The sequence below is a fragment of the Phyllostomus discolor genome, chromosome 6 (assembly GCF_004126475.2).
Source record: "Phyllostomus discolor isolate MPI-MPIP mPhyDis1 chromosome 6, mPhyDis1.pri.v3, whole genome shotgun sequence".
NCBI classification, from domain to species: domain Eukaryota; kingdom Metazoa; phylum Chordata; class Mammalia; order Chiroptera; family Phyllostomidae; genus Phyllostomus; species Phyllostomus discolor.
In genome coordinates, this window is record NC_040908.2 from 3,656,064 (window position 1) to 3,681,524 (window position 25,461).

Here is a 25,461-nt window from a genome sequence, read left to right on the forward strand (position 1 = left end):
ATGACTGCTCTTTTCCCTGCTTCCTCGTGCACGTGCGGCAGGGAGGTCGTTGAGAAACGCCACCCGGAGTTGGCATGTGAGATGTTGCAGATGGGTCCTTCCCCTCCGGGAAGCCCTGGCTGTTCGCTCTGCCCCCCGAAGTGCAGGAGGATGTTTTAGAGTCTGACAGGCATTTGCTGTCTGAAAAGAACTTGTACCAATAGGGAACAAAATCACTGGAAGTATTTGTAGATCATAGAAAAGCACGGAAAAGGGGATGCAAGCCACCCATAATCGTGCCTTCCGGAGATCACCGGTGCTGTGTGTGCAGGGCATACCTCCACATTTTCCTACACATAAACATCGTTCCTGCACACGCATAGTAATACATGCACCTCTAGTAATAAAGGTGACATCAGGTGACACATATTTTGTAACTTTTCGTATCTTGTTCTTTTGATCTCACCATGAACAGTTCCACTGTAATGCTATGTCACAGGGACTTGCCATTGATTGTGAGGTGGTTTTGAAATAATAATTCCTTGTTTTGGTGAAATGAACATCTGTTGTTTATCCAGTGACTTTCCATTTTTTTCTTCATTTTGTTCACTTTATTTTTTTAAAACATTTTTGAAATTGTATTTATTTGTATTCATTTTTAGAGAGAGGGGTAGGGAGGGGAAAAGAGAGGGAGAGAAACATCGATGTGAGAGAGCAACAGTGATCTGTGGCTTCTCCCACACCCGCCGACCGGGGACTGAACCTGCAACTCAGGCACGTGCCCTGACTGGGAATCGAACTGGCGACCTTTCGCTTTGTGGGATGATGCCCACCCACCTGCGCCACACTGGGCAGGGCAGTAACGGATTTTGTAAAAATGCAGGTGGGATGGATGGGGAAAGGGTCGTCAAGCGCCAGGCCACACACCTCCTGAAATGACCCCGGCTCGACTGCTAGATCTCGCCGCCCCTACGGAGGGTTTAGGGATTTCGGGGCCTGTGGACACGGGCTACTTTTTCTTGTCAGTGCGATGGCAATAAGGCGGCTACTGCCTTTCCTAATGCACCTTTGATAGAAAAGGTCTGGAGTCCTTCGAGGCTTTCTGACCTTCAGAGTTGGAGCCACGGCCAGGAGTTTGGTTCTCTGTGCGCAGTCATTGTTCTGGGACCCACTGCCCACGACTACCACGCATCCGTGTCGCTACTGTTTTGTTCCACGTGGCTGCTGGGCAGTCCGCATCGCCAAGAGGTGTGCAGCTCTTCGTCTTCGAGAAAGAAGACTAACCTTTGGCTTTCTCACCTGTACAATGGGATAATCGTGGCCACGACTGTGCTTTTGGGGGAGAATGACATGGGTAAAACCGGGTTGGATGCAGCATCACCAAATCCCAGGACACGCTCTGTGACAAGGTGACGCCCAGGAAAAAGCGGCCGGATCCCTCAATATCATCAGCTCCTGTCCTGAGCGGCTGTGCGCGGGGGTCGGGGGTCTGGCAGATGTGGGGGAGGGGGAGTCAGCCCCCTGCCCTCGGCCGGCGGTTGCCTGCCTTTTTCTTACCCCGACAAACCACAGCGTTGGCTGAACTGAGCTGTTCCCAGGCCTGCTGCGGAAATGACACCTACTCAGCAGTTCATCTTTCTAGACCTTTCTAGGTGTGTCTTGGCTACTAGTGTTCTCCTCAAGGGCAAGCCCTTTAACCTCTTCTTCACCAGAAGGCTTTCTGGCCCTAAAATTTTATGATCCTGACTCACCGTTGCTTCCGCTTTCATTTTTTGTTGTTGTGCTCAGTGAGTGTCAGTGGTTTGTTCTGAATCTACTTGCTTTTCAAGTTGCTTGCGATGGGGGCGTGCACCTGTTTCAGAGACGGGATGAATGAACATGTGTGAACTAGCAACGTCGAGGCCGCCTTTGCGAACAGAGAGGGCCCACGTGAATTAAAGTGGTTCTTTTGTTTTCTTTAAAGGCCGCATGCGGTAAAAATGAAAACCACTGTGTATTGTTTTCCTTGTGAGTGTATATTCTCAGGAGCCTTCCTGCCGGGAGAAAGAAAAATGGCATGCTCCGAGACCCCCACAATTCTTATTTCCAGCATGTATCTGGTCCAGAGCGCAGGGCTCCTTGTCTGAGAGTTGATCCGGGAGCCTGGGGTGGGATCATGGGGTGTCTGGAGACTGGCTGCAGGTTTTGCGAATGCCCCCCCCCTCGTTCCCTGAAAGGCGCTCGGGTGTTATTAGATAAATACACGCTCTCTGGCTGCGTAACCGGGGCAGCCTGAACCCGTCCGCTCTGCCTCTGGCCAGGAGAGAAGGGACGCGAGTTTTCAGGGTGTATTGTTTCCGTATCCTTTTATTATTTATTTACTCGGGGCACGGCAGTGTTTTTCCATGTAGCTGGAAGGCAGGGTTTGCTCACTGGAGCCTCACATGCATTTTTGATTTATCCCCCGACGCTGCCTTTGTTGATTTGCTCCGCATTTACACTGTAATTCACGAGCCTGTGAGGAACGAAACCATTTTATCTTTTAAAGAGCTATGCAGGGCCCCCTCCTCCACCCTGCTGGGCTTTTTTTTTTTTCCAGCATTTGAGCCCCACACGGTATCTTAGCCGGTTTCACTGAGCTGGTTGCAATATTCCATTTCCCAGGAGCTGGGGCACTCAGACGTACCTCATGCGCTTCTGAGGGAAACTGGTGACTGTCACATGCACTGGGGTGCGTTTCCTGGGCTGGGGAGGAGCTTCGGACTTTCCTTTGCCCACGTGCTTCCGAGCAGTGGACCGAGGGTCGGCTGATCAGAGGGTGGATGTCTGCTTAGGGGCGCAGCTCCAGCGACTCTGTCCTCCTAAGGGCATTCCAGAGAGAAGCAAAGCGTGACTGCTGAAAGTTACTGAGACTCCTCTGTTCCTGCAAGGTGGGGGTCGCCCGCGTGACCCTTCTCCGGTGCGTTCGACGGAGATCAGTCGAGCGCCTGCGTGCGCCGTGTGGTGTCTGGGTTCCTCGGAGCTGCTTGGCAGTCCTACTGCGTGTTCGCTCTTCTCCTGCGCTCTCCAGAAGCGGTTTCAAATCCTCCCCTACACCCGGCTCACCCCCGAGGTCATCCGTGCATCCCGCTCAGCTGCCCCGGGCTTTCCTGGCTCAGATCCTCTGACTTACCCTCTCCTGTTCCAACCCGAGTGCCCCTCTGCCGTAACACTCACCCGAGTGGAGTTGTACGCTCTCTTGTGGGGTTGTTGGCTTCATAGCTGTCTCCCCAGGCACACTGTAAGCCCCACAGGCCAGGCTTCCTGCACGGTTACATCCCCGGAATGGAGAACATCGCAGGCCCGCAGTGACCAGCGGAATGAATGATGGAAGGCAAGTCCCTGGAGGGGCCGCACTGCACAGGCCCCTGGAGACCCGCTCTAGCCCCTCATGCTCCGAGTGAGGGTCGAAGCTCCTAGAAAGAGCTCCGTGGGCTGCAGGCCTGGGGGTGAGGGGGCAGATAGACCTTTGATCTGGATTCACCAGCTTACCCATTAGTGCCTGCCTGTCTGCCTGTCTGTACCCACTCCGCCCCTAACTGGTTTCCTCCAGCTCCGCCAGGACTCATCTCATTCATGACTCAGCTGATGACCACTGTCGTTAAAAAAAAAGTATTATAGTTACACATTAGAAATATCAAAGGGTATAAAGGTACCAGAAGAGAACAGTCCCACGTTAGCCACTTCCTCTCCCTGCAGTCACCATGAGCTGGGGACTGTGTGGTTCCTTCCCTGGTAAAACAGAACAAAACACACACACACACACACACACACACTCATATTCATTAGCCAGTTCAAATGCTTACAAACCTTGGAGACCTTATTTTGAGATCTCTACCAAGCAGAAACAGATTTTTTCTAAAAAGATGTGTCCCGAGCACCGAGGGCAGCAGCTGGCTCATGGCTGGTGCAGAGACACTAAAGATGATGCTGGCGGCACCGCACCGGGAGTGCAGGGTAGGGGGGGGCGTGCACACCATTCTGCATGTTTCCAGGACCAGAGTTCGCCTCCCAGCTGACTTGATGCCTTTCCTTTGTCCTCTAGTAGAGCTTCAGTGTCTCACTCGATAAAGGTCCACATGACTTCTTATTCATTTTTCCCTAAGCATGCACTTTTTAAAAATTTTGTTGCTGTTATAAATGAGATATTTTCTCTAAATGCTCTTTTGTTTGTAAATAGGGGTTTTTATGTATGAACTCCATGACCTGCCCCCTTATTGAATTTCCTTGTTGTTTCTAGTGGTTTTCAGCTTATCTTCTAAGGCTTTCTAGGCTTGATGATTTTGTCTGCAAATCGTAAGCTCTCCTTATTTTCTCTTATTTCTTTCTCTTGCTTTATTGCATTGGCCAGTGTTCCAGAACAGTGTTTGATTTGCCAGGGATGAGAATGGGCATCTTAGCCTTGTTCCTGCCTTTCATTTGAATAGTTCTAGTGTCTCACCATTACATGTCATTTTGGCTCTTGTTTTAAAATGTATATTATCATGCCAAGGAAGTGTCTGTTTCTGTTTTACTAAGCGTTGGTCTTAGTACGATATGAAAAAGTACAAAAAGAAAATAAGAATGAGTTTTGCACATTTTTCCAATTCCTTTTGTGGGATGTAATAAATTGGTCTTATGTTTTATTTTTTTTTAATGTGGCATGTTTATTAAGTAATGTACTTACTGAGCCATCCTTGCGTTCCAAGGCGAAACCTTACTTGGAATGTTGAACTTTACTTGCTCGTGTCAGAAAATTTTGCACCAGTGTGCATGAGTAGCAATACTGACATTACAACACCGCCAGTACAGCCTGATAGTTAACGTTTATCGAGGGCTCGCTCTGTGACCTCCCGGGAATGTGCAGCCACCGGTGGCACTGAGGTTAGAGGCCAGGGAGCCTGGCCCTGGAGTCCCATTCTTACCCACGGTATTAAGATTGGTCCAGCGCTGACTGGTGCGGCCCAGTTGGTTGGATATCCTCCAGCAAAGCGAGAGACGTTGCTGGTTTGATTCCTTGTCAGGGCACATGCCAGAGTTGCAGGTTGGGTCCCCAGTCAGGGCACATACGAGAGGCAACCGACTGATGTTTCTTTCTCATACCGATGTCTCTACCTCTCTTTCTCCCTCTCTTCCCTTCTCTCTAGAAACAAGTAGAATCTTTAATTAAAAATAAATAAATAAGCCAGTGGCTCTCAAACTGTGCCATCAGAACGTTTGCTGAAACACAGATTACTAGACTCTGCCTCCAGAATTCCTGATTCCATGGGTAGTCTCAGGTGGGGCCCGGGGATCTGCATTTCTGTGTGTTCCCGGGTGCTAGTCTTTGCACTGCTTTAGAGGGTGATGGGGTGGTCTGTTCGTGGAAGGTTTAAACTGTGCCATTCGACATGTTGGGACCCGGTCTGTTTCTAGGAGTGGTTTCTAGTCACGGAATCATCCAGTGCTGTTGGCCCCTTGGTTTTCTCTGTGGGGAGAGACGGGGTGTCGGTTTTGGTAAATTTCCTTTTCCTGAGCCTACTCCACTTTATCAACTTCTCCAAATTACTCGCAAGGTCTCTCAGCATGTATTTGCGTGAGTTTTACAATGTGTCTGCTAATGTATCTCTTTTGGAGGTTTTTCATTTTCTTGGATTCCGCTACACAGTGGTTTAGCTATTTCACCCTTTGTGTAGAGAAGCAGACTTTTTCTCATGTTTTTTAAAATCATTTTTTATTGCTCTTCTTATTTCTAGTTTTGGCGTCTGCGTGCGTCCCAATTTTTTCCCTCTTGCTTTATTTGGGTTTATTTTCTTGCTCCTCTCTGTGAAACTGAGTTATATGCTTAGTTCCTATATTTCCTTTTTTGTTTTGTTCTGTAAACCTCAAGGCATTGAATTTTCCTCTGAGAATTATATTATATAACTTTTGACACGTGGAAGTTTGGTGTTCTTTTTTAAAATTTCTGGAAGGTTTGGGGGGTTTTTTTGGTTTTGTTTTTCATTTCTAATTCTCTTGCTTTGTTGTTGGAGAATGAAATCAGTGGTGGTTCTACCTCGGGGGTCTGAGGTTTTCTCTGTGACCCGACACGGTGCTGCTGCCTGTAAGTGGCCGTGGTACCCTCTTGGGTGTCTTCTCCTGGTTCCGTGGGTGGGGGGTGTTGCTGTGCCAACTGGCCTGCGTGGCTTCCCTGCCTGCTGCACCCCCATTTTCAAGCTTGGCACCCTTTGCTGTTACTGCTCGCTGCGTCCAGCTCTCTGACAGTTACGCCGCCTCAGAGGGTTGCTGCGAGGTACCCTCCCTGCCTCCGCTGTGTTGTTTTCTGTCCCCAGTGCCACCCCCTTCCCTGGGGACTGTCCTGTCCCTGTGTGGGCACTGCCATTTCTCTGTTGCACCTTGGGTGCCAGCACTGTCCCAGGTGTTTTCTCTTTCTCCATTTGCTCGTGACATCCTGGCCACAGCCCCGTGCACAGATGAGCAGGCCCTCATTACAGAGGAGGACACGCACATTCGCACCACCAAGTCCCGCAGCGGGGTGGGGTCCCACGGCTGATGCGTGTCAGGCCTTAACCCTGCCAACCTGCCTCTCTCCCGTTGGCCACAGGCCCTTGGCCCTTGGCAGCTAGCTTCTCCCCAGCCCGCCCTGCCTCTGCCCCTTCCTCCGGGGGCTGCTGGGATGCCTCTGCGTTGCCTTAGGTGGCTCCGTACCAGACAGACCCCTCCCCCCATCGCCTCCACCACGTAACCCCCAGCGGCTCCCCCTGGACCAGAAGTCCAGCCAGTGGGGAGGGAGGAATGTTGGCTGGCCACTCAGGTAAGGGCCAGCCTGAGGCAACATTGTGAAACGCACGAAATAATTCCTTAGAGATTAAGTTTCATCTCAGGCATGTCCATCCTAGTTAGGCCTCGGCCAGCTCCTGGAGCCCGCGGCTCCTCCGTTCGCCGGACCTCACCCTGTCCTCCGTGTCGGTCTGTGACACCCTCAGTGGGTGGCAGCCTCTCAGACCCACCTTTTCAAGAGCTTAAGGGACAACTTGAAAGATTTTATTTGTACTTATTTATTTTTAGTGAGAAGGGAAGGGAGGGAGGAAGAAAGGGAGAGAAACACTGATTGGGTGCCTCTCGTACACGCCCCGACTGAGGACCTGGCCCGCGACCCAGGCACGTGCCCTGACCAGGGATTGAACCGGCGACCTTTCTCTTTATGGGACGATGCCCAACCCATGGAGCCACACAGGCCAGGGCAAGGGGCACCTTTAAATGGTGCTTTTTTTTTTTTTTTTTCATGGCTTCATGCCCTAAGTTGATATCATCCTCAACGGACAGCTGACAGGGACACACCCTCCTTTGACGAGGCCTCGTGGCCTCAGCACAGGCTCCCTGGGCGCACGCACCTGGCGCTCATGCAGTCTGGCCCTGCTCCCTGACCGTCCCTGACCATCCCTGACCGGCCACTCGAGGCTCCAGTGAGGACCGAGCCCTGCGGGCTCCGCCCCCAGAACCTGTCCACTTCCCAGCCTGTCCACTTCCCTGCGCTCCGCCTTCACCCACTCCAGCTTCATCTCCTTCCTGTGTTTTTACACCAAACTGCTAACCCACCTTCTGACTTTCTCTTATCCACTCTCCACACCGCGGCTAAAGCTCTTTTTAAAAAGAGAAAGGTATCCCGTGACTTTCTTGTGATGGATGCCGGGATCCATCACAGGGAATCCGTCCATCCATCCATCTCCAGGGATGCCGGTGGTGCGTGTCCGAGGCAGGCTCCGGGGCTGCCTCTCCGGCGGGTGCAGGTGGTGTGGAGACTCCTAGGCACTCGCTGCCCTTCAGGCAGCACCGGACACAGGTACATTTGGTTGAACCTGACCTTACCTCTAAGAAGCTGATCCCAAGGCCAGGGATTCTAAACGAACATTAAAAGGCTTGCAGTGAATCCTTTTTCCTTTCTGAACAGGTCATCTGTTCACACGCATCCACGTTCGGAACCATGCAAAAGGCTGCGCAGGGAGAAGCCCCCCTTCGGCCGTCTCCCCCCCCCCCCCCCCCCCCCCCGGCCCTGCTTAGTTGCCCGGATACATTTCCGGTGCTCCTTTATGCAAACACAGGCCATTCCAGAATGTGTTTCTGTATTTCCTCTCTTTAAACACAGAGTAGTAACCCACACGTGCTACTGAGTGTCACGCTTCTTTTTCCCTTAACAGCGTCTCCTGGGAGATTTCTCCCATCCGTACGCAGCGCGCTGTCCGGCTGCCTGGCGTTCCCCGTGGGGATGGACCTGGTGCGCCGGGCAGCCCCACGGGTGGGCGCTGGCTTGTTGGCTTTTATGGGCCAGGGGCCCGTTACCAACCGTCTTGCACCTGCGTCGTCGCTTTGCGTGTGTAAGCATGCAGGTGTGTCTGCAGGATGGATTCTCAGCACAAAACCGCTGGGTCCAGGGGCCATGCGCTTTTGTAATTTAGATAAATGACACCAGATTTCTCTGGGCTGGCCAATCGCGTTTTTCTGCCAGCAGTGAAGGAGAGTCCTCATTGCCCTGTGATTTTTCTAATGAACTGTAGTGTCAATTTTGGGGGTTTTCATGAACCCCTCAGGTAAGAAATGCTACCTGTGTGGAGTATAGGCTTTTTAAAAAATGCCTTTATTCACATACAAGTAACATGCAATAAATGGCACATTTTTTAAAGACTTATTTATTTTTAGAGAGGGAAGGGAGGGAGAAAGAGAGAGAGAGAGAAACATCAGTGTGCGGCTGCTGGGGGCCATGGCCTGCAACCCTGGCATGTGCCCTGGCTGGGAATTGAACCTGTGACCCTTTTAAATGGCACATTTTAAAGGGTCCTTTTTTATTGTTGAGTGTTAACATGCAGGGTGGGGCAGAAGGAGGTTTACAGTCGTTTGTGTGGGCACGAACGCAATGATCAGTAACACAAGAATAACCTCTCGCATACTCACAACTGCAGACTTCCTTCTGCCCCGTCCTGTACACACACAAAACCGTCACCAAGGTCAAGACGGTCGACATGCCCACTTCCCCCAAGAGGGCCCTGGGACCCTTTGTCAGCAGAAGATTGTTTGCACTTTCAGAACTCTCCTGTGTGTGGAATGACACGCTCCTCTTTTGGGTCTGTTTTTCCTTTGCTATATTACTATTTGAGATTTATTCATGCTGCAGAGTCATTTTTCACTGCTGTGTAGTATTCCATTTTATGGGTAAGCCAACGTTTGTTTATTCGTTCACCCACTGGGCAACGTTTCGATGGTTTCTAGTTTGGGGCGGCAAAGTTGTCGCAAGCGTTCCCGTGCAGCCTTTGTGCGGACACGTGACGTCCTTCCTCTGGGCAGACACCGACCTGCTGAGGCAGTTAGGGTCCTGGGCACCCAGGGTGTCCGTTCGCACCTCCCCTTCGACCCTCCAGTTGTCAGATCGCTTCCTGGGCCTGCGGGAGGGATGTGGCTTACAGGGGGGCGGGATTGGGAAACTCCAGGGCCTGGCCCCCTCGCCGGGGACGAAGCTCCATATAGCGGCTGCATGGAGTATTATTTTGCAATCATAGGAAACACTGATTTTTTTTTTTTTTAAAGAAACGTGCATTCTTTGAGAAGCTCCTGGTCTGGCAGAGGAGGTAGACGAGTAGAGACGGTTAATTCCGGTGACACATGCATGTGGTCCGGAGCCCCGGGCTGGGTCCTGTCTGGGGGCTCTCCATCCGCCCGCACCCCGGGCCGCAGGGGATTCTGGGAGCCACTATGTGTCTGCACGACTCGCACGTTTTCCAGAGTCTGTCTATGCCGCGGGGAGCTCCGGGAGGAAAGCAGTGCGTCTGACGGTGGTAACTGACGCAGCGGGGGGCGGGGCACGTTCCACTGGGAGCCGGGGGGGGGGGGGGGGGGGGGGGCAGCGGCCATGGTCGGTTTGCTCACCCCAGTGTCCCCATCGCGTTGGCTGGTGTGAGGCAGGTACTCTGAGTACGTGTGTGTTTTATCCTCACCTGAGGATGTGTTTATTGACTTCAGAGAGAGAGAGAGACATTGATTGGTTACACCCCGAATGGGGATAGAACCCACAGCCTAGGTACGTGCCCTGACCAGGAATCGAACCCGCAACCTTTTGGTGTACGGCACGACGCTCTTCCCACCTGTGCCACCTGGCCGGGCCACACTCCATGTGTTTCTGTTGCATGCGAGAAGCAGCGGTATTGAGCGGGGTGTCACCCAGCGCTGCTGTATCTGTTACGGGTGAGTCGCCCCAGGAGGGGACCCGGGGGCTGTGATGAGGGGTGAGTGGCACCCCGGTAGCTCAGGATAGTCCAGATGGCCTCAGGACAGCAAGGGCGGGGCGAGGGGGCGCAGGAAGCGGAAGCCGGGTGGCCGGGGTGCTGCTTCTCAACTGTTCTGAGGAGTGAGACCCTCAGTGTCGGGATGCCCTGGGAACCCCCCCAGCAGGGGTGGAACAGCAGGGCGGCGTGCGCAGAGGTTGGGTATTGTTGGAGACCCGCCTGCCTGCCGTGGGGGATGCACGGGGGGAGGCCAGACGGGGAGAGGCCGGGGGAGCGGGGAGGACGCTTGGGGGCCACCCTGGAGGAAGAGGGCAGGCTCTGTCTGGGACGGTGACCAGGGACTGGCTGGACGGACTCCTGGCGGCTGTAAACGAGGGTGGCGATGGAGAAGAGGGAGCAGAGCCAAGGGAGGGGACCTGGCAGAAGGCGTGACGCCCAGCATAAAGGGCCAGTCTCTCGTCTCTGCCAGTGTCCTCCGGGCTGGGTCTCCACCCGAAAGCCAGCAGAAAGGCCGAGGCAGGTATTTTCGTCTGCGACACAATTCGCCCACTGTGACAGTCGCGCTCTGACGCCTGCGGTGCATTCCTCTCCGGTGTGTGTGCAGGGCCGTGCGGCCCTCCCCGCCACCCATTGCAGAGCCTTGTCACTGTGTACAATAGAAAAGCCCGCACCCATCAGCAGTCGCCTCCCTCCCCTCCCCCCCCCACCCCCCTCCCCCGCCCCAATCCCCCCTCCCACCGCCATCGGCCACCCACTCTGTGGACTTGCCTGTTCTGGACACTTCATGCACGTGGACGGCCAGGAAACACACCCCCCTGCGGCTTTGGCACAAAACGTGTTGATGGGGAACCAGAGGGGGACCGGCCAGGTATGATGTCCCACAGCTGGGGAGGCGGGAGAGGCCGCAGGGCTGTCCCAGCTGCCCCTGCAGCTGGGGAAAATGTTTGCCTGAGCCGGCTATTGCTTTCTCCTAAAACAAAACAAAACAAAACAAAACTCTTAGAGTACACAGACAAGGAATGTAAATGAGGATAGGTCTTACGGAAAAATACGGCCCAGCCAAGGTAGGTAAAAACCCTTCGGTTCCTCGCACAACCGAAAGGAGGATAACAACCAATGTAAAATCAATACACAAACAGAAGTGCCGGAAAATCAAACTTCACGGAACTCCGACGACCAAGGAATTGGAGAAAAAGTCAACCAGAACTACCAGGCCGGTGAGGAGGCAGAACTCACGGGCCGACTCAGAAGAGCCGCTGTGACGGGGTAGACTGCATGGGCGGGGCTGGCTGAAGGCGAAACGGAGCCTCAGAGCTGACTGGGGACCCCGACGGGGGTCGCCGCGGCGGTGGGAGAAACTCCCAGTCTCAAGGAGAGCCCCTTGGAAAGTGCGCCGGAGCCCCGCAGGCAGCCGCGCTGTGCCCTGCTCTGGCCCTTCCCCCACAGGCCGCGCTGCAGCGCATGCAAGGAGGGTTGCCCCGCCCCGTGAGTACCTAAGGCCCCCGCCCCCTTACAACTTAGCAGGTGCGCCCACCAAACAAAGAAATAGGGCCCAAGTGAAAGGACAGAGCAAAACTGCAGAAAGAGAGCTAAGTGATGAGGGGATAGCCAAACCATCTGATGGAGAATTTAAAGCCCTGGTAATCAAAATGATCTCAGAACTGATTGAGCGTGGTCGAAAAATGAAAAAAACAAATGAAAGATACCCAAGATGAAATAAAGCAAAATATTCAGGGAACCGACAGTGACAGGAAGGAAACCAGGACTCAGAGCAACAATTTGGAACAAAAGGGAAAAGTGAACATCCAACTAGAACAGAATGAAGAAACAAAAATTCAAAAAAATGAAGAGAGACTTAGGAACCTCTGGGACAGCCTGAAGCATTCCAATATCAGAATTATAGGTGCCAGAAGGAAAAGAATGACAGCAAGAAATTGAAACCTATTTGAACAAATAATGAAGGCAAACTTGCCCAATCTGGCCAAGGAAATAGACTTCCAGGAAGTCCAGGAAACCCAGAGAGTCCCAAAGAAGTTGGACCCAAAGAGGAACACACCAAGGCACATCAGCATTAAGCTACCCAAGGTTAAGGAGAAGGAAAGAATCTTAAAAGCAGCAAGAGGAAAGGAGACAGTTACCTACAAAGGAGTTACCATAAGACTATCAGCTGACTTCTCCAAAGAAATCTTACAGGCAAGAAGGGGCTGGAAAGAAGTATTCCAAGTCATGAAAGGCAAGGACCTACATCCAAGATGACTCTATCCAGCAAAGCTATCATTTAGAATGGAAGGGCAGATAAAGTGCTTCCCAGATAAGGTCAAGTTAAAGGAGTTCATCATCACCAAGCCCTTACTGTATGAAATGTTAAAGGGACTTATCTAAGAAAAAAGAAGATAAAAAATATGAACAATAAAATGACAACAAACTCTCAATTATCAACAAATGAACCTAAAAGAAAAGGGAAACAACAAAAACAAAAACTAAGCAAACAACTAGGCCAGGAACAGAATCAGAGAAATGGAGATCACATGGAGGGATCTCAGTGAGGAGGGGGAGGGGAGGAATGGGGGGGGAAGGTACAGGGAAGAAGAAGCATAATTAGTAGGCATAAGGTAGATGGGGAGAGATAAAAATGGTGTAGGAAACAGAGGACTCCAGGAACTCACGTGTACAACCCATGGGCAGGAACTAAGGGGGAATGCTGGAGGGCAGGGACCTCCCCGCCCAGGCCCCCGCCCCGGGCTCTGTGCAGCCAGGGCCGGTGCCTGCAGCAGCAGAAGACCGTGTTCCCCGTGTGGACATCAGTGACTGGCTCTGTCCTCCCTGCACCCGCTGCCTCCCGCAGGGAGCCGGGGGAGTTTGGAGAGAGGGCCTGAGGCAAAGACTTGGCTGCTCATTTCAGCTTGATCCTGGTGTGGCGTTTTCCAATTCCGGTTCTAACTGACCGGCTTCTACGAGGAGACCCTCTTTGCTACTCCACGCCAGGTGCCTGGTGAATTATACTAATAGTTACAATTGTCCTGCACAGTGGCTACAATCCACAGTTCACACCTAAGAGTGCGGAGGCTCGAAGAGATGAAAGAAACTTGGGCCAAGTTATCTGCCTGGTAACTGGCAGAGCCAAGCACAGTGGAGTCCTTCTGCCCCCAAGTACTTTCTGGAGCCTTCGGGATACTTTCTGGTGACTTAAAAAGTTTAAATTTTCTGATGATAAAAATGATACCAGCCCTGACTGGTGTGGCTCCGCCATGGGCTAGGCGTTGTCCCCTTGTCCCACAAACCGAGAGGTCCCCGGTGCGGTTCCCAGTCAGGGCACGTGCCTGGGTTGCAGGGCGTGCCAGAGGCAACGGATCCAAGTTTCTTTTGCACATCGATGTTTCGCTCCTTCTCTGTCTCCCTCCCTCCCTGCCCCTGCCTCTAAAAATAAGTAAAATCTTTTAAAAAAGTGATACCAGATCGTAATAGAACATAACCAAAACTGGAAGAACAATTTTCACAGAGTTGTAGCCACACTTTCTGTGTAAGTTTGAACCTTGTTTGTTTTCCACGCAGCGTTATAACTCACACCTCGCTCCATGATATCAGAAATCCTTTGTAAACCTTTACTGACAAAGGCCGCCAGATGCGTGGACCATTATCTGCTAAAACAACCCCCTATGGTAGAACCTTCCAGCGGTTCCCAGTTCTTCGCTATCAGCCGCCCAGCTGCAAACAGCATCTTTTTTTATTCAGAAAGCTTTTCCTGTTTGTTTTCCTATTTCCTTAACCAATTCCTAGAAGTGGACATACTGGTCCAAAGGTCGCCAGCATTTGAAGCCCTTTGATCCCCCAAAGGGCGGCTCCCGCTCCTCTCCCCACGGGTGGGGCGTGAGAGTCTCCCGAGGGATCTGCTGCTCTAACCCGCCCTGTGTTCTCTCCCCAAAGCCTCATAAAGAGAATGGCCCAGAGCGTGGTGGAGGTCATGGAGGACACCAAGGGGAAGGTCCGGGAGAACCTCCTGGCCAACGGAGGTAGGTCGCCCCTCTGTCCTTACCGCGGTGCTGCCCCAGCTCCACTGGCCCGTGGGTGGCCCTGGGTGTGTGGCCACACGGTAGTGACTGGAATGATACGGTGCCCCCCCACCCCACCCGACCCCCTGACCCAGGAGGCTCTGAAGTGGCAGACACTCACTATGCCTCCGGCGGTCAGCTCCGCAGCAGGGATGTTGGGAGGACCTGCCCCTGGGCCGGCTTATCGCCCCCCATCGGGTGTTTCACGCTGTGGCTGAAGCCCTGTGTGAAATTCGAAGTGGAAACGTGTTCAGTGGGGTCTCCTGGTTGTCGGGCCCTCCCCGCCTTCTCTGTCAGCCTCCGCTCTCTCCTGCGTGGGAAGTTCCACCCAGCTCCCAGCCCCCCAGCCCCCAGCCCCCCACGGATTTATCAGCCCTTTCCCGACATGAGGCCGAAATGCCTCGCTGTGCTGAGCGATGCCTCAAACTGAAATCTTACGTCGTGCCCAGTAAATGGAGAGTTTGACCTAAAGTGTTGGGGTCCATTAACTGTGTACCTAGAATTTGAGCGCACTTAAGATGTGCAAGATGAAAAGTTTGCGACTTTGGAGGCTTTGGAAGTCGGGTGTTTAACTGTCCGCAGTTCATTAGACCCGTGACGCCCCACAGGCGTCTGTCCTGAAAATGAGGGGCTAGCTTCCATACCTGACACGGAATCCTCTGTGACTCAGAAATTCGTCTTTTCCCCCTTCCCGGCAACCTTAAAGAGCTTTTTATTTGCTCGTTTCAACCGACAAGTGGAAATGCTCATGCTCCCAGATCTGAACTTGGCTTTGCTCGTGAACGCGGTTGAATAATGACCCCTTCTTACGTTGCAGGTGTGAAGGAGAAAATGAAATGTTTAAAGAGTAGGTCGTGTGTTGTTTGCTGTGTGTGTGCTCAGTGTGGTGCCCGCATGTCCCTTGGGAAGGGGGGGGTCTCGGTCTGGTCATCGGGGCACAGTGACCGGGCGACGGCGGGTTTCCCCAGTACCCCCTCGCACTTGGTCACTTGATCCGTATGACCCAGAGAGCAACTGTGTCATCCCCTGCCCCCTCCCTCGGGCCTCCCCCGCCTCCTGGGCAGCTCTGCCTGCCTCCCGGAGTGGGGGTGCTTTGACTCTGGGGTCCCGGGTGGCCTCCTGCATCTTGGCCTTGCAGCCCCCTTCCTGCCTGGGAGGCTGGCCATTGGGCGGCCCCTGGCAGCTGCAACGCCAGGCTCAGCTCTGTGCAGCCTGGATGGGCACAGAGCTGCTTCCCTCGAGCACCCGGAGGGAGTCCCTGCACCCACACCGGCCTTTCCTGGTTTCAGCATCAGAAGGAGCCCTTTGCTCTGGGTTTTCCCCTACCTGCTCCAGCTGGAGGAATTCCAGCCAGCAGACCCTTTGAGGACCAGTACAAATCTCTACAGACTGAAGGCTAGCAAAACGCCTCCCCAAATGCAGTCGCTTCGTTTGCAGTGAGATTTCTGGCTGATGCTGATACACAGATTATGTTATTAAAAAGATCAGCTGATCCTATTTGCCAGCAGGTAACTCTCGTAGGGCCCTAGACAGAAGAGCTGACTGAAGGCAGAGAGCTACCTTTCTACAAGAAAACTTGGTCTCCAGGGATTGAGGGTTCGAGCTCACGGTCCAATGGTGACCACCGTGCTCACACGCTGCTACTCAGAGTGCGCATGACTTAGTGTCAGGTGTTATTATTCCATCACATCCCCATCCAGATGGCCCTGGCTCTAAGAGACCCTGCCTCCCTCCTCCAGGGGAGGACATTCGGCTTTGCTTGTTTGTTTCATCACCTCTAGGCCTCGTGCGAGCTGGGTCCCTGTGAGCTTCCCAAGCTTGTTGCCTACCCGAGGCCAATGCCGACAGAGGCCAAGGATGCCAGGACACGGCACAGGCTCTGGAAAGGACCGCGGGCAAGCGACCTCTCCCACTTAGCTTGGCTCGGGCTCTGCCAGTGTTCTTTGGATGGGGAAATCCTTTTCTTCTGCAGACCCTGGCACCGGGGGCTGACAGAGCCCACTGGGGGGACTTGGGGTGGCCCCGGCACGTGGGGTTTTAGTCCAGCCTCCTCCAGAGCACTCCCGGGCACTCAGGCTGTGTGGAGGGCCAGAATCCCCAGCCAGGGAGCGGCCAGACCTGGTCCTGCTGTGGAATGCGCTGGGTGGCCTTGGCAGGTCAGCGCTCTGGGTCTCGGTGTTCTCACTGCCGGTGACTTCATGCCTGTGCCGGCTGGCAGCTCTGCCTGGGCACCCTCCACTTTGGTTCGCTCTTTGCCCTGGGCTGAGCCTGGGGCACGGAAGGACACGGGTGTGTTTGATCTCAGCCGAAGCCGAGGGAGCACACCCGGGTCGGGCCGGGGCCCTGGAATGGGCACAGATGCTCTCCGAGCAGGAAGGTCCCTCTGGCCTCTGGGCGGCAGCCTGTGTGGTCACAGGTCCCCGTCCAGCTGCCTGCCTGCCTGCTGGGGAGGCCTGGCTTTGGGTCTCAGACGTGAGCATTGTCGCTCAAGGGCTGCCGCCTGAGTGGCCCTGTCTGCCTCACGGACTGGACGCACGGGCCACCGGCCCATGGCCCACGTGGCTCCCGGGGAGACCAGGCTTCCCTGACCCCGGCCAGGGGAGGAAGGGGAGGCCGGTTCTTTCCCACGTGGACAGAGACAGCTACAGTCCTGGACATACCCCACGGCCCGAGGGGGCCGTGCCCTCTGAGGGGCAGGCTGTCCCCAGAGCCTGTTCTCACCTAAGGCCGTGTGTGGACAGGCAAGGCCTCCCTTGGATGAGTGACCAGGGGCCACAGGCAGTGTCTGGAGCTGGAACTCCAGACGTGGGGGGCAGGGGGGCAGGTGCTGCAGGGGCGGGGGCGGTCACCGTCACAGACTGGAGCCTTCTGCAGGGAGGTCTGCACGGGCTCCTTACCTAGCCTCCCCTCCTGCTTCCCTCGTCCCACATCCCTGCTCGGCTCCCGAGTTACAAGCTCTCGGCTGAGTACTGGCCGGGCATCCAGATGTGACCGTGCTGCAGAGCTACCAGCCCCAGGGGCAGCCCGCAGCGCCCTGCAGGCCGTGGTGAGGCGGAGACCGAGGGTCTGGGAGCCACTGTGCGGTGGGCTGCACTATAAGGTGGTTCTGGCCCCCCCTGTGGAGACAGGGAGCCCACGCGCTTTGGTCCGAGCGCCATGGAGACGCTGGGCTTCGTGGAGGAACCCGGGGATGAGAGCTCCGTCTGACGCCCGTCTCCTGTGAGCACCCCGGGCCGGGAGAGCTAGGACAAGGAGCGGGGTTATTAGGGGGATGCGAGCGTGGGGCCCTTGCTCCGTGCCGGGCCCTGGAGACGCCGAGAGAGCGCTCTGCCCTCAGGGACCCCGGCAGGGCAAGCGACTCAGGGGTGACCAGGCGGCAGCATCAGTGTCGTGGGACGGGGGAGCCTGCGTGCGCTCCGTCCCGATGTCACAGTCCCAGAGCAGCCGTGAGGGACAGCTGGGGGTCAGAGGTGGCTGGGCTTGGGCGGGGGAGTCTCTGCCGGATGCTGGAGGTGGCAGAGAGGGGAGGGGAAGGGGGACTGACCCCGGAGCCTGGCGTCTCCTGCCAGGCGTGCCTGTGCCCGGGCCTGTGGGATGGGCTGCGGTCCCTGCCTGTCAGCGTGTGACCCGCATGGGCGGAGCGTGACCCTCGTGCTCGCCCAGCGCCTGGCCCGCGCTAGGGTTCAGGAAGTGGGATCAGGGGCTCCTGGTGCCACGGGAGGAGTCCTTCCTGACCTTCTGGTTCTGCCCTTGACCACACCCCCTGTTAGTATCCAGACAGTCATTCGGTTCCTCCCAGGGCTGTTTCCTTTTACAAGGTCATTTCCCTGCCCTTATGAGGCAGTGCCAAAGTCCATACTCAGGCCGAAGGAACACTCAAACCTGGGTGACTCCGGTCTGGCTGCCATAACAAAGTGCCACGGACTGGGGGCTTGCCCATCAGACGTTTATCTTACGGTTCTGGAAGCTGGCTCACGGTCAAGGTGCCAGGAGGCAGGGCTCCTGGTGAGAACCCATTTCCTTCACTGTGTCCAATGCAGTTCTTCCCTGGGTACAAGCATATGGCGGGGGGGGGGGTCTCTAATTATAAGGCCATTTTGTATAAAAATAAAGGACATACACTGGAAAACGGCACACCCATGCCTGGTACTAAGAACCACACCCACCAGTTCCAACACTTGGTCGTGTTTCCAACGCCTTCTCTAAAACAGACCCAGGGTGTTGAAATCGCCGCTGTCCGGCGCTCGGCCGCAGGGGGGCAGGAGGACGGCTCGTCTTGTGGGCAGGTGGCACCCTGGACAGGCTGCGTGTCTCTGGGGCTTGGCTGAGGGTCCCTGGCGTGCCTCTGGGGCACCTCGAATCAGGAGGATAACCCAGCGGGGACGTGCGGCCCCAGCAGCTGGAAAAGGCAGGGGATGAGCCCGGTGCCTCGACCTCTCAGCCAGCTTCATCCCTCCCGCCTGGCGGAGCAGCGCCTGCCTGGGGCGGCCGGCTGAGGCGGAGTCGGGGGCAGAGCGCGCAGCTGGGACAGCGTCCCTTCGGCCTGCTGGGTCTCACGGCGCGTGGGGTTTCGGGTGCGGGCCGTGGCCAGGCAGCTGGCCCAGCCCTCGGCTTCCGCGGGGTGTGCTGCCCCGGAGCCCCAGTCTGTCCTCTGGTCCCTCTCCTTGCTTCCCGGGTGGGTGTGCGGTGCGTGGTCGGGGCCCCACCGCCGGGTCTCCCTCGCCAGCCCCGCTCACGTGCCGAAACGTGTGTGTGTGTCCTTCCAGTTGACTTGACGTCCTTCGTGACCCACTTTGAATGGGACATGGCCAAGTACCCCGCGAAGCAGCCGCTGGCGAGCGTGGTGGACACTCTGGCAAAGGTAAGAGAAGGGGACCCCCCTTCCTTCGGGGGGCGCTCATGCTTCCGTGGGCCTCTGACCACCTGATGTGGGTCGACATGGCATTTGGGCCCTGGCGGAGCAGACGGACTTTATGGGGGGGCCAGGGGCAGGAGGCTGGGCTGTTCCCGTGGTCCCTCCCCCTCTTGACAGGCATAGCCTCCAGCTTTTGCTTCCCGCCTCTGGGGGCCCCGGATCGGGGTGGGGAGCTGTCTCCCAGCCGTGTTGTCTCCCTGAGGGTGGGCGCCGACGGTTTGTGGCACCCTGTCCCCGCTCCCTCCGTGCCGTGCCGTGTGGGGCCCCTCCTAGGGCAGGCATCCTGCTGGCCCGGTGTCTGGGAGGGAGCCTGAGCCGGGCCAGGAACAAAGCCCTCCTGTTGTCTGCTCAGCGGCAGAGCCGCCTGGGCAGGGCTGGGTGGGCCCGTGGGAGGAGGTGGCCATTGGGACTGTCCCCGTGGTATAGCTGGCCTCTCCTCACTGCAGGCCGTGGCCTGGCCCGGGGCCAGAGGGCCCGGGAATGTGGGCGAGGCTCCGTGGGCATCCCCGACGTCACGGAAGTCCCGGCTCCTCCTGGTACAGTCGGGCAGTGGTTCTGGAAGGCCCGATTCCGGGGGGGCTGCCCGGGGCCCCCGTGCCAGGTGTGGCTCCCGGGCGGCTGCCGTGTGCCTGCCTCCTCCACTGACCCAGGAGCAGACAGCCGTCCGGGGGGCTGGGCGGAGCCAGACAGGGCAGCCAGGGCCGTGTCTGAGTCCCCTGGGACAGTGCTCACCGAGAGGCTGTCCCAGGGTCACCGGACCCAGTGACGAAGGCCCCAGAGCACATAGGGCCCTTGGCTGAGGGGCCAGAGCAGGGCGAGGACAGACCCTGGCTTCTCTCCGGTCCGGGGGATCCAAAGACTGACCTTGGCAAGGAAACAGAGAGGCAGGGAGAGCAGGGGGTGGGTGGCACCCCTGTGTGCCTGGGGCCACACGGGGTGGGGGGACCACGTGGGGCTCTTTCCCTTCTTTTCCTTCTCGTGTCCGCCCTGGGAGGTAGGTGTCACCTTCTTCCGATGTCAGGTGGGAGGCTGGCCGAGGTGAGGCGCCCACCATGGGGGGCTGCAGGGTCAGGGCCTGGCACTGGGTGGGCATGCTGGGCTGGGTTGTGCAGCATGCGGGGCACCTGCCCCAGGGGTGCCAGGCTGACCCTGCTCCCTGAGTCAGCCCAGCAGGGGCTTGGGGCACGTGTGCCCCGACCCTGCCCTGCACCGGAGCCCCCACATGGTGCCCTTGGCCCTGGATCAGACCTGTTACCCCAGCGGGAGGTCCCAGCCCCTGGGAGAGCCGTGGGGAGGTAACCACCACTGTTGGGTGGGGGTCGGGTAGCGTCGTCCGGGTGACAGGGCAGGTCTCCCGTCCTGGGAGGAGGAGCCCTGTCCTGACACAGTCCGGGGAGGCTTGACCCGCTCACCAGCTGGGAGCTGAGCCGCCTGGCCCTCCCTCACTGAAGAGGCGTGGGGAGGGCGCCCAGCCCTGCACCCGGAGTGGCAGCATGGCCCCTGGCTGGGGGCCCGCCTAGCCAGTGCGATGTCAGCCCCTACGGGCTGCCTGATGCTCTGGTTTCAGAAAAGCCCCGAATCTCACTGGTGGGACAGCGACAGATCCATTCCCCCATTCCCCCACCATGTGCGCATCTGCCCGTGGCTGGCGAGGGCTGCCTCCCGTGGCGGGTGCACCTCCAAGGAGCAGGACTGGTGTTGGGCTTTGCTGAGCGTGCCCACTCCAGCTCTGCCCAGCGCTGGCCGCTCTGTGGGGCGGTGCCCGGGGGACCCAAGCCCGCCTCCCTTGGGGGGCGCAGGCTGGCGCAGGACAGGACTCCTCCTCGTGCACGAGCCGCTCCGTGGACTGGATTAGCTCGCACTGGTCCGTGGCTCTGAGCTCAGCGAGGTTTGGGGGCGGATGCCGGGTCACGCAGCCGGTCAGAGTCGGAGCTGTGTCTCAACGTCTCATCAGCTCCTCTCCCTGTCGCGCTGGGTCCGACACCCGCTGCAGAGTGTTTTCATTGGCTCGTGGTGAAATTGGCAAAATAGAGAGGTTGCAGGATTTTAAAAAAATATATAAATCTTGCCTGGCTGGCGTAGCTCAGTGGATTGAGTGCGGGCTGGGAACCAAAGCATCACAGGTTCAATTCCCAGTCAGGGCACATGCCTGGGTTGCAGGCCACGGCCCCCAGCAACCGCGCATTGATGTTTCTCTCTCTCTCTCTCTTTCCCCCCTCCCTTCCCTCTCTAAAAATAAATAAATAAAATCTTACATATATATATATAAATCTTACTGTAGGCATCAAGGCCTGTGGCCCGTGCCCACGCCGACACGCCGGGCACGAAGTGGCACTGTTCTGTGGGAGACCCTGCCGCTGGGGACCAGGACAGGGCCACGTGGGCTGTGTGTACAGTGTTCTGTAAATCGACAATCTTTGCAAAGCAAGAAACATTCTTAAAATTGTAAAAAACATTATAAACCCCCCCCCCCAAATCAAACACAACCAAGCGTCAAGCTAAAAGCATTAACGGCCTCCTGTGACGCCACCCACCCCCACTCCCGCTCCCTTCAGTCTCCCGGAACTTCACACCGACGCTCAGAAGCCCAAAGCAGACCCTTCCAGCTACGTAAAAGCTGCATGTGTTTCAGCACAGAATTGTCCGTACCCCCTACAGATCGCCCCCTTTTCCCTGGGACCGTTCTGGGGTGTCCCCACGTCAGCACGCCCCGCTCTGTTGTGTCTGGTGGTCTGGTGGCTGACGGCGAGCCACAGGTGAGGCGTCGCTGACGGTGGCCGAGGACAGGGACGTGGGCGGACATGGACGTGGGCACGGCGTCTCCCAGCAGCCGTGGGGATGGGCCCCCACCCCACACGTGTCAGCGCGGGGGACCCCCCCACCCCCGTTCGTGGTCCCCGTGCTGTGCCGTGGGTGCCAGGCGCCGGGGCACCGATTCCGTGGTAGGGGGCTCTGCTGTCGCAGCATGGACCCTGGGGGGCAGGGGCCGGTGGGCGTCTTTCCAATTCCCGACCGCGCCCACCACACAGGAGGGGCCCCCTGAGGCCTGGGCGGCCGCCCGCAGCGTCGTCGGAACACCCACTCAGGGCAGCCGTCTGCCGTGACGAGGGCTTCCCGTGGATCGGGCATGGGTGGGCGTTCTTCTTCCTCTGCTTCCAGGCCTCGGGGAGGACCTTTTCACCCCGGCCGGGGTGATGGGGCACCTGTGCAGGAGCCAGGCGGGGCCTCGGGCCTGGCTTTTCTCGTTCCCTGCCCACCTCAGGAGGGGGCCTGGGGCACGCTCCTGAACATTCTGGAATAAGGGAATCTCCTGAGCGTCAGGCTGATGACTGGCCTCTCAGCTGAAGGGGCCTGTCCACCCGTGTGGGGCAGGGAGGGGCTGCCATGGGCACAGCTGAGTCTAGAGACCTGGGCACAGTTGGGGCAGAGCCGCGGAGCCTTCAAATACATGGGTGTTTGAAGAGGCAAGACGGGTCCCAGCCTGCGCTGACCTCCAGCCGAGCCTGGGGGTGCACACGTGCGGGCCGCGGGTGCCCTGGGGCCGAGTGAGGGCGCCCTGACTAGGAGGAGGAAATGGGCTGCCAGTCCACGGAGTCCGCTCCCCGAGCCTCTGCGTCTGCAGAGAGGGGCCCCTTGCTCACCCCTTCCTGCCCTCCCAGGGCCTCACCGGGGGGCCGAGTGCGGGCGCTCGGAGAGCAGGGTGGGGGTGGAAGGGCAGCCCCCACTGGTGAACGCGCAGGACTCACGGTGTGTCCTGGAGGATGCCAGGAGCAATCTGTGGCAAGCCGGGAGAGTCTGACCAACTCTTTGAACTCTTCTGCTCCTAACAAACAGCAACTGGCCCAGATCGAGACCGACCTGAAGTCCCGCACGGCCGCCTACAACACCCTGAAGGTGACCCTGGAGAACCTGGAGAAGAAGTCCCAGTGAGTGCCCTGTCCTCCTGCCGCGCGCGGCCGCCAAGCCTGGCGGGGCGGGGGGGGGGTTTCCGGCCAGCCAGGGCGTGCATGGTGCCGATTGTGGGGCCACCGGGGTTGATGTGTGTGTGAGAGAGTGAGACAGATGCATGGACGGACGGGCAGACACACTTCGGACTCTGCAGGAGCCGTGCTGGGAGGGGTGGGCCTGAAGCAGACGGGGTGGCGGGCGGAGGGGCGGAGAGTCCCCTCCTCACAGAGGCAGCCGCAGGCCGGACTGCCAGAGCCCGGCCTCCAGGGAGGACCAGCAGGGGGTGGGGGCTCTGTAGCTGCAGCAGAGCAGCTCCGGGAACTCAGGGGCCTTCTCTGCCCACCTGAAGGGCCACCGTGTGGGAGAGGGGACAGACTGCCCGGCTCTGCAAACACAGCTGGTCACCGGGAGGGCGGGAGGTGTCAGGAGAACAGCCTAAGGCCAGTGCCGTGATGGCTGCTACTGTCTTATGAGGCAGTGAGCTCCCTGTTGTTGGAGGCATGTAAGAAGGAGCCATGTGAGCTCCTGCTGGGGAGGCCGGAAGGTGATCATGAATAGGGCCGAGTCGGCACAGACGATCCTTCCAGCTGCCCCCCCACCCCCGCCCCGGCCTGTGGGTCTGGTTCTGTGGACAGTTCTCTGAGGACACTGCAGAGAGAGGAAGTGTCTGGGGGCGCCCAGCACCAGCCGTTCCCAGTGGATGGCTACCCTCCTGGTTGGCTCACCGCTGCGAGCAAAGAAACAATCACCAGGGAGGTGTCCCTCCCACCGCACCTTCTCTCTTCTGAGGGCCCCTGAGCCAGCTGTCTTCCTGTGAAAAAAGCAAACAGTACATCCGTGGGAAATTTAAGACCAAAGAGGGAAGGATGCGCTTCAACTAGAAACCGTCCTCGGTTGCCTGGCTTTGTATTGGAACTAAACGGGCACCGGGGAGTGGGACCCCTCCCTGGGCCTGGCCAGGGAGGCGCGGCCGGCAGGGCGCCCAAGGCACACAGCCCTAAATGGTGGCCTTGGGGTAGATGCACCGTGGTATGGACCAGGGGGCCACGAGACCGTCTGCCTGCTGGGCCGTCCACTCGCACCCCCAAATAGTGGATGTGGGAAGGGTCTGGGGCGTGAGCAGACCCCTGGCCCAGCCCGTTCAGTCGGGTGGGGAATAAGTCCCCCACGGACTCAGTACAGACTCCAGGGGAGGGAGGGAGGGGAGGGTGAGGAGGGTGCAACCAGCCCTCCCTCCCCCCCTCCTCTGCTCTCCTTTTCTCCATCTGGCAAATGTGTATTGAGCACCTACTGCACCCTCGGGCCTTGTGCTAGACCCTAAAGACACGAAGCAGACCCACACATGCTTTCTGTCCGTGGCCCGCTCACACTCACTCACTCAACAAGTAGTTAGGGAGTGTGTGCTGTGTGCAGGGGCCGCACAGGCGCGAAGCGGGCAGGTGAGGCCTGACCGTGGAGGGAAACTCGGCCCCTCTGGAACAGGGCCCCCGGAGACTTACCGGTGATGCGAGGGAGGCGGAGGAGAGGCGGGGGATGGCAGTTTACCTAGAGCTGCGGCCTCAGCTCAGCGCTCGAGAGCTGTCTTATTCTGGAAGCATTGCGTGCCGCGTGTTCGCTGATGCCACGGCCCGTGTGCCGACGGCACAGACAGTCCCGTTGGCCGTACCGTGGCCCGTTTGCCGGTGCCGTGGCCGTGATCCCTGTGCCAAAAACGCCGTGAGCCCGGCGCGGGCCAGGTTCCACTGGGCACACGGAGAGCGGTTCCAGGCGAGCGAGCCCTGGCTGCTGCAAGGCGTGTAAAGCGACACGGCGCTCTCTCCGGGCCCGCACCTGCCCGGGGCCGCCCAGGCGGCTTCGAGAGCTGGCCGCCGTGTGGACACTTGAGTCACAAGCTGTCTGCCCCCGGTGGTGCTCTTCTGACAGCAACAGTGGTGGCTCATGGTGACGGCGGTGCTGGATTCAGCAGCCCTTCGGGTGACTGGTGACAGCGCCCGAGGTCCTGCCAGCCACGGCGGTTCTGCCGGGGGCTGGTACTCTGAGCCTCAGGGGCCCCCTCCCCGGGAGCAGCCCAAGCCTCCCCCCGTTTCCTGCCGCCGCTCCTGGTTCTGCCCGCACCCCCCGCTGGGGGTCCACGGTGCCCCCACGTGCCTTTCTGCTGATCACGCCCCCTTTGCCCCACGTCACCCAGGGGAAACCTCTTCACCCGGACCCTGAGTGACATTGTGAACAAAGAAGACTTCGTGCTGGATTCCGAGTATCTGGTCACCCTCCTGGTCATCGTCCCCAAGTATGTGGGCGAGGAAGGCGGGCAGCGGGGTCT

At 57.6% G+C, this 25,461-nt stretch overlaps 1 protein-coding gene across 7 annotated transcripts in view; it reads left to right on the forward strand.

Annotated features, from left to right (window-relative positions):
- ATP6V1C2 (ATPase H+ transporting V1 subunit C2) overlaps positions 1-25,461 on the forward strand; it is a 39,816-nt gene that overhangs the window by 4,674 nt on the left and 9,681 nt on the right. For 6 of the 7 annotated variants that reach the window (XM_036027655.1, XM_036027658.1, XM_036027659.1 and 3 more), the window contains exons 4-7: positions 14,154-14,239; positions 19,045-19,139; positions 23,028-23,119; positions 25,330-25,428. In XM_036027655.1, the coding sequence (XP_035883548.1) occupies positions 14,154-14,239; positions 19,045-19,139; positions 23,028-23,119; positions 25,330-25,428 (372 nt within the window). The remainder of the gene's footprint in view (positions 1-14,153; positions 14,240-19,044; positions 19,140-23,027; positions 23,120-25,329; positions 25,429-25,461) is intronic. The other variant, XM_036027660.1, reaches the window with a different exon arrangement.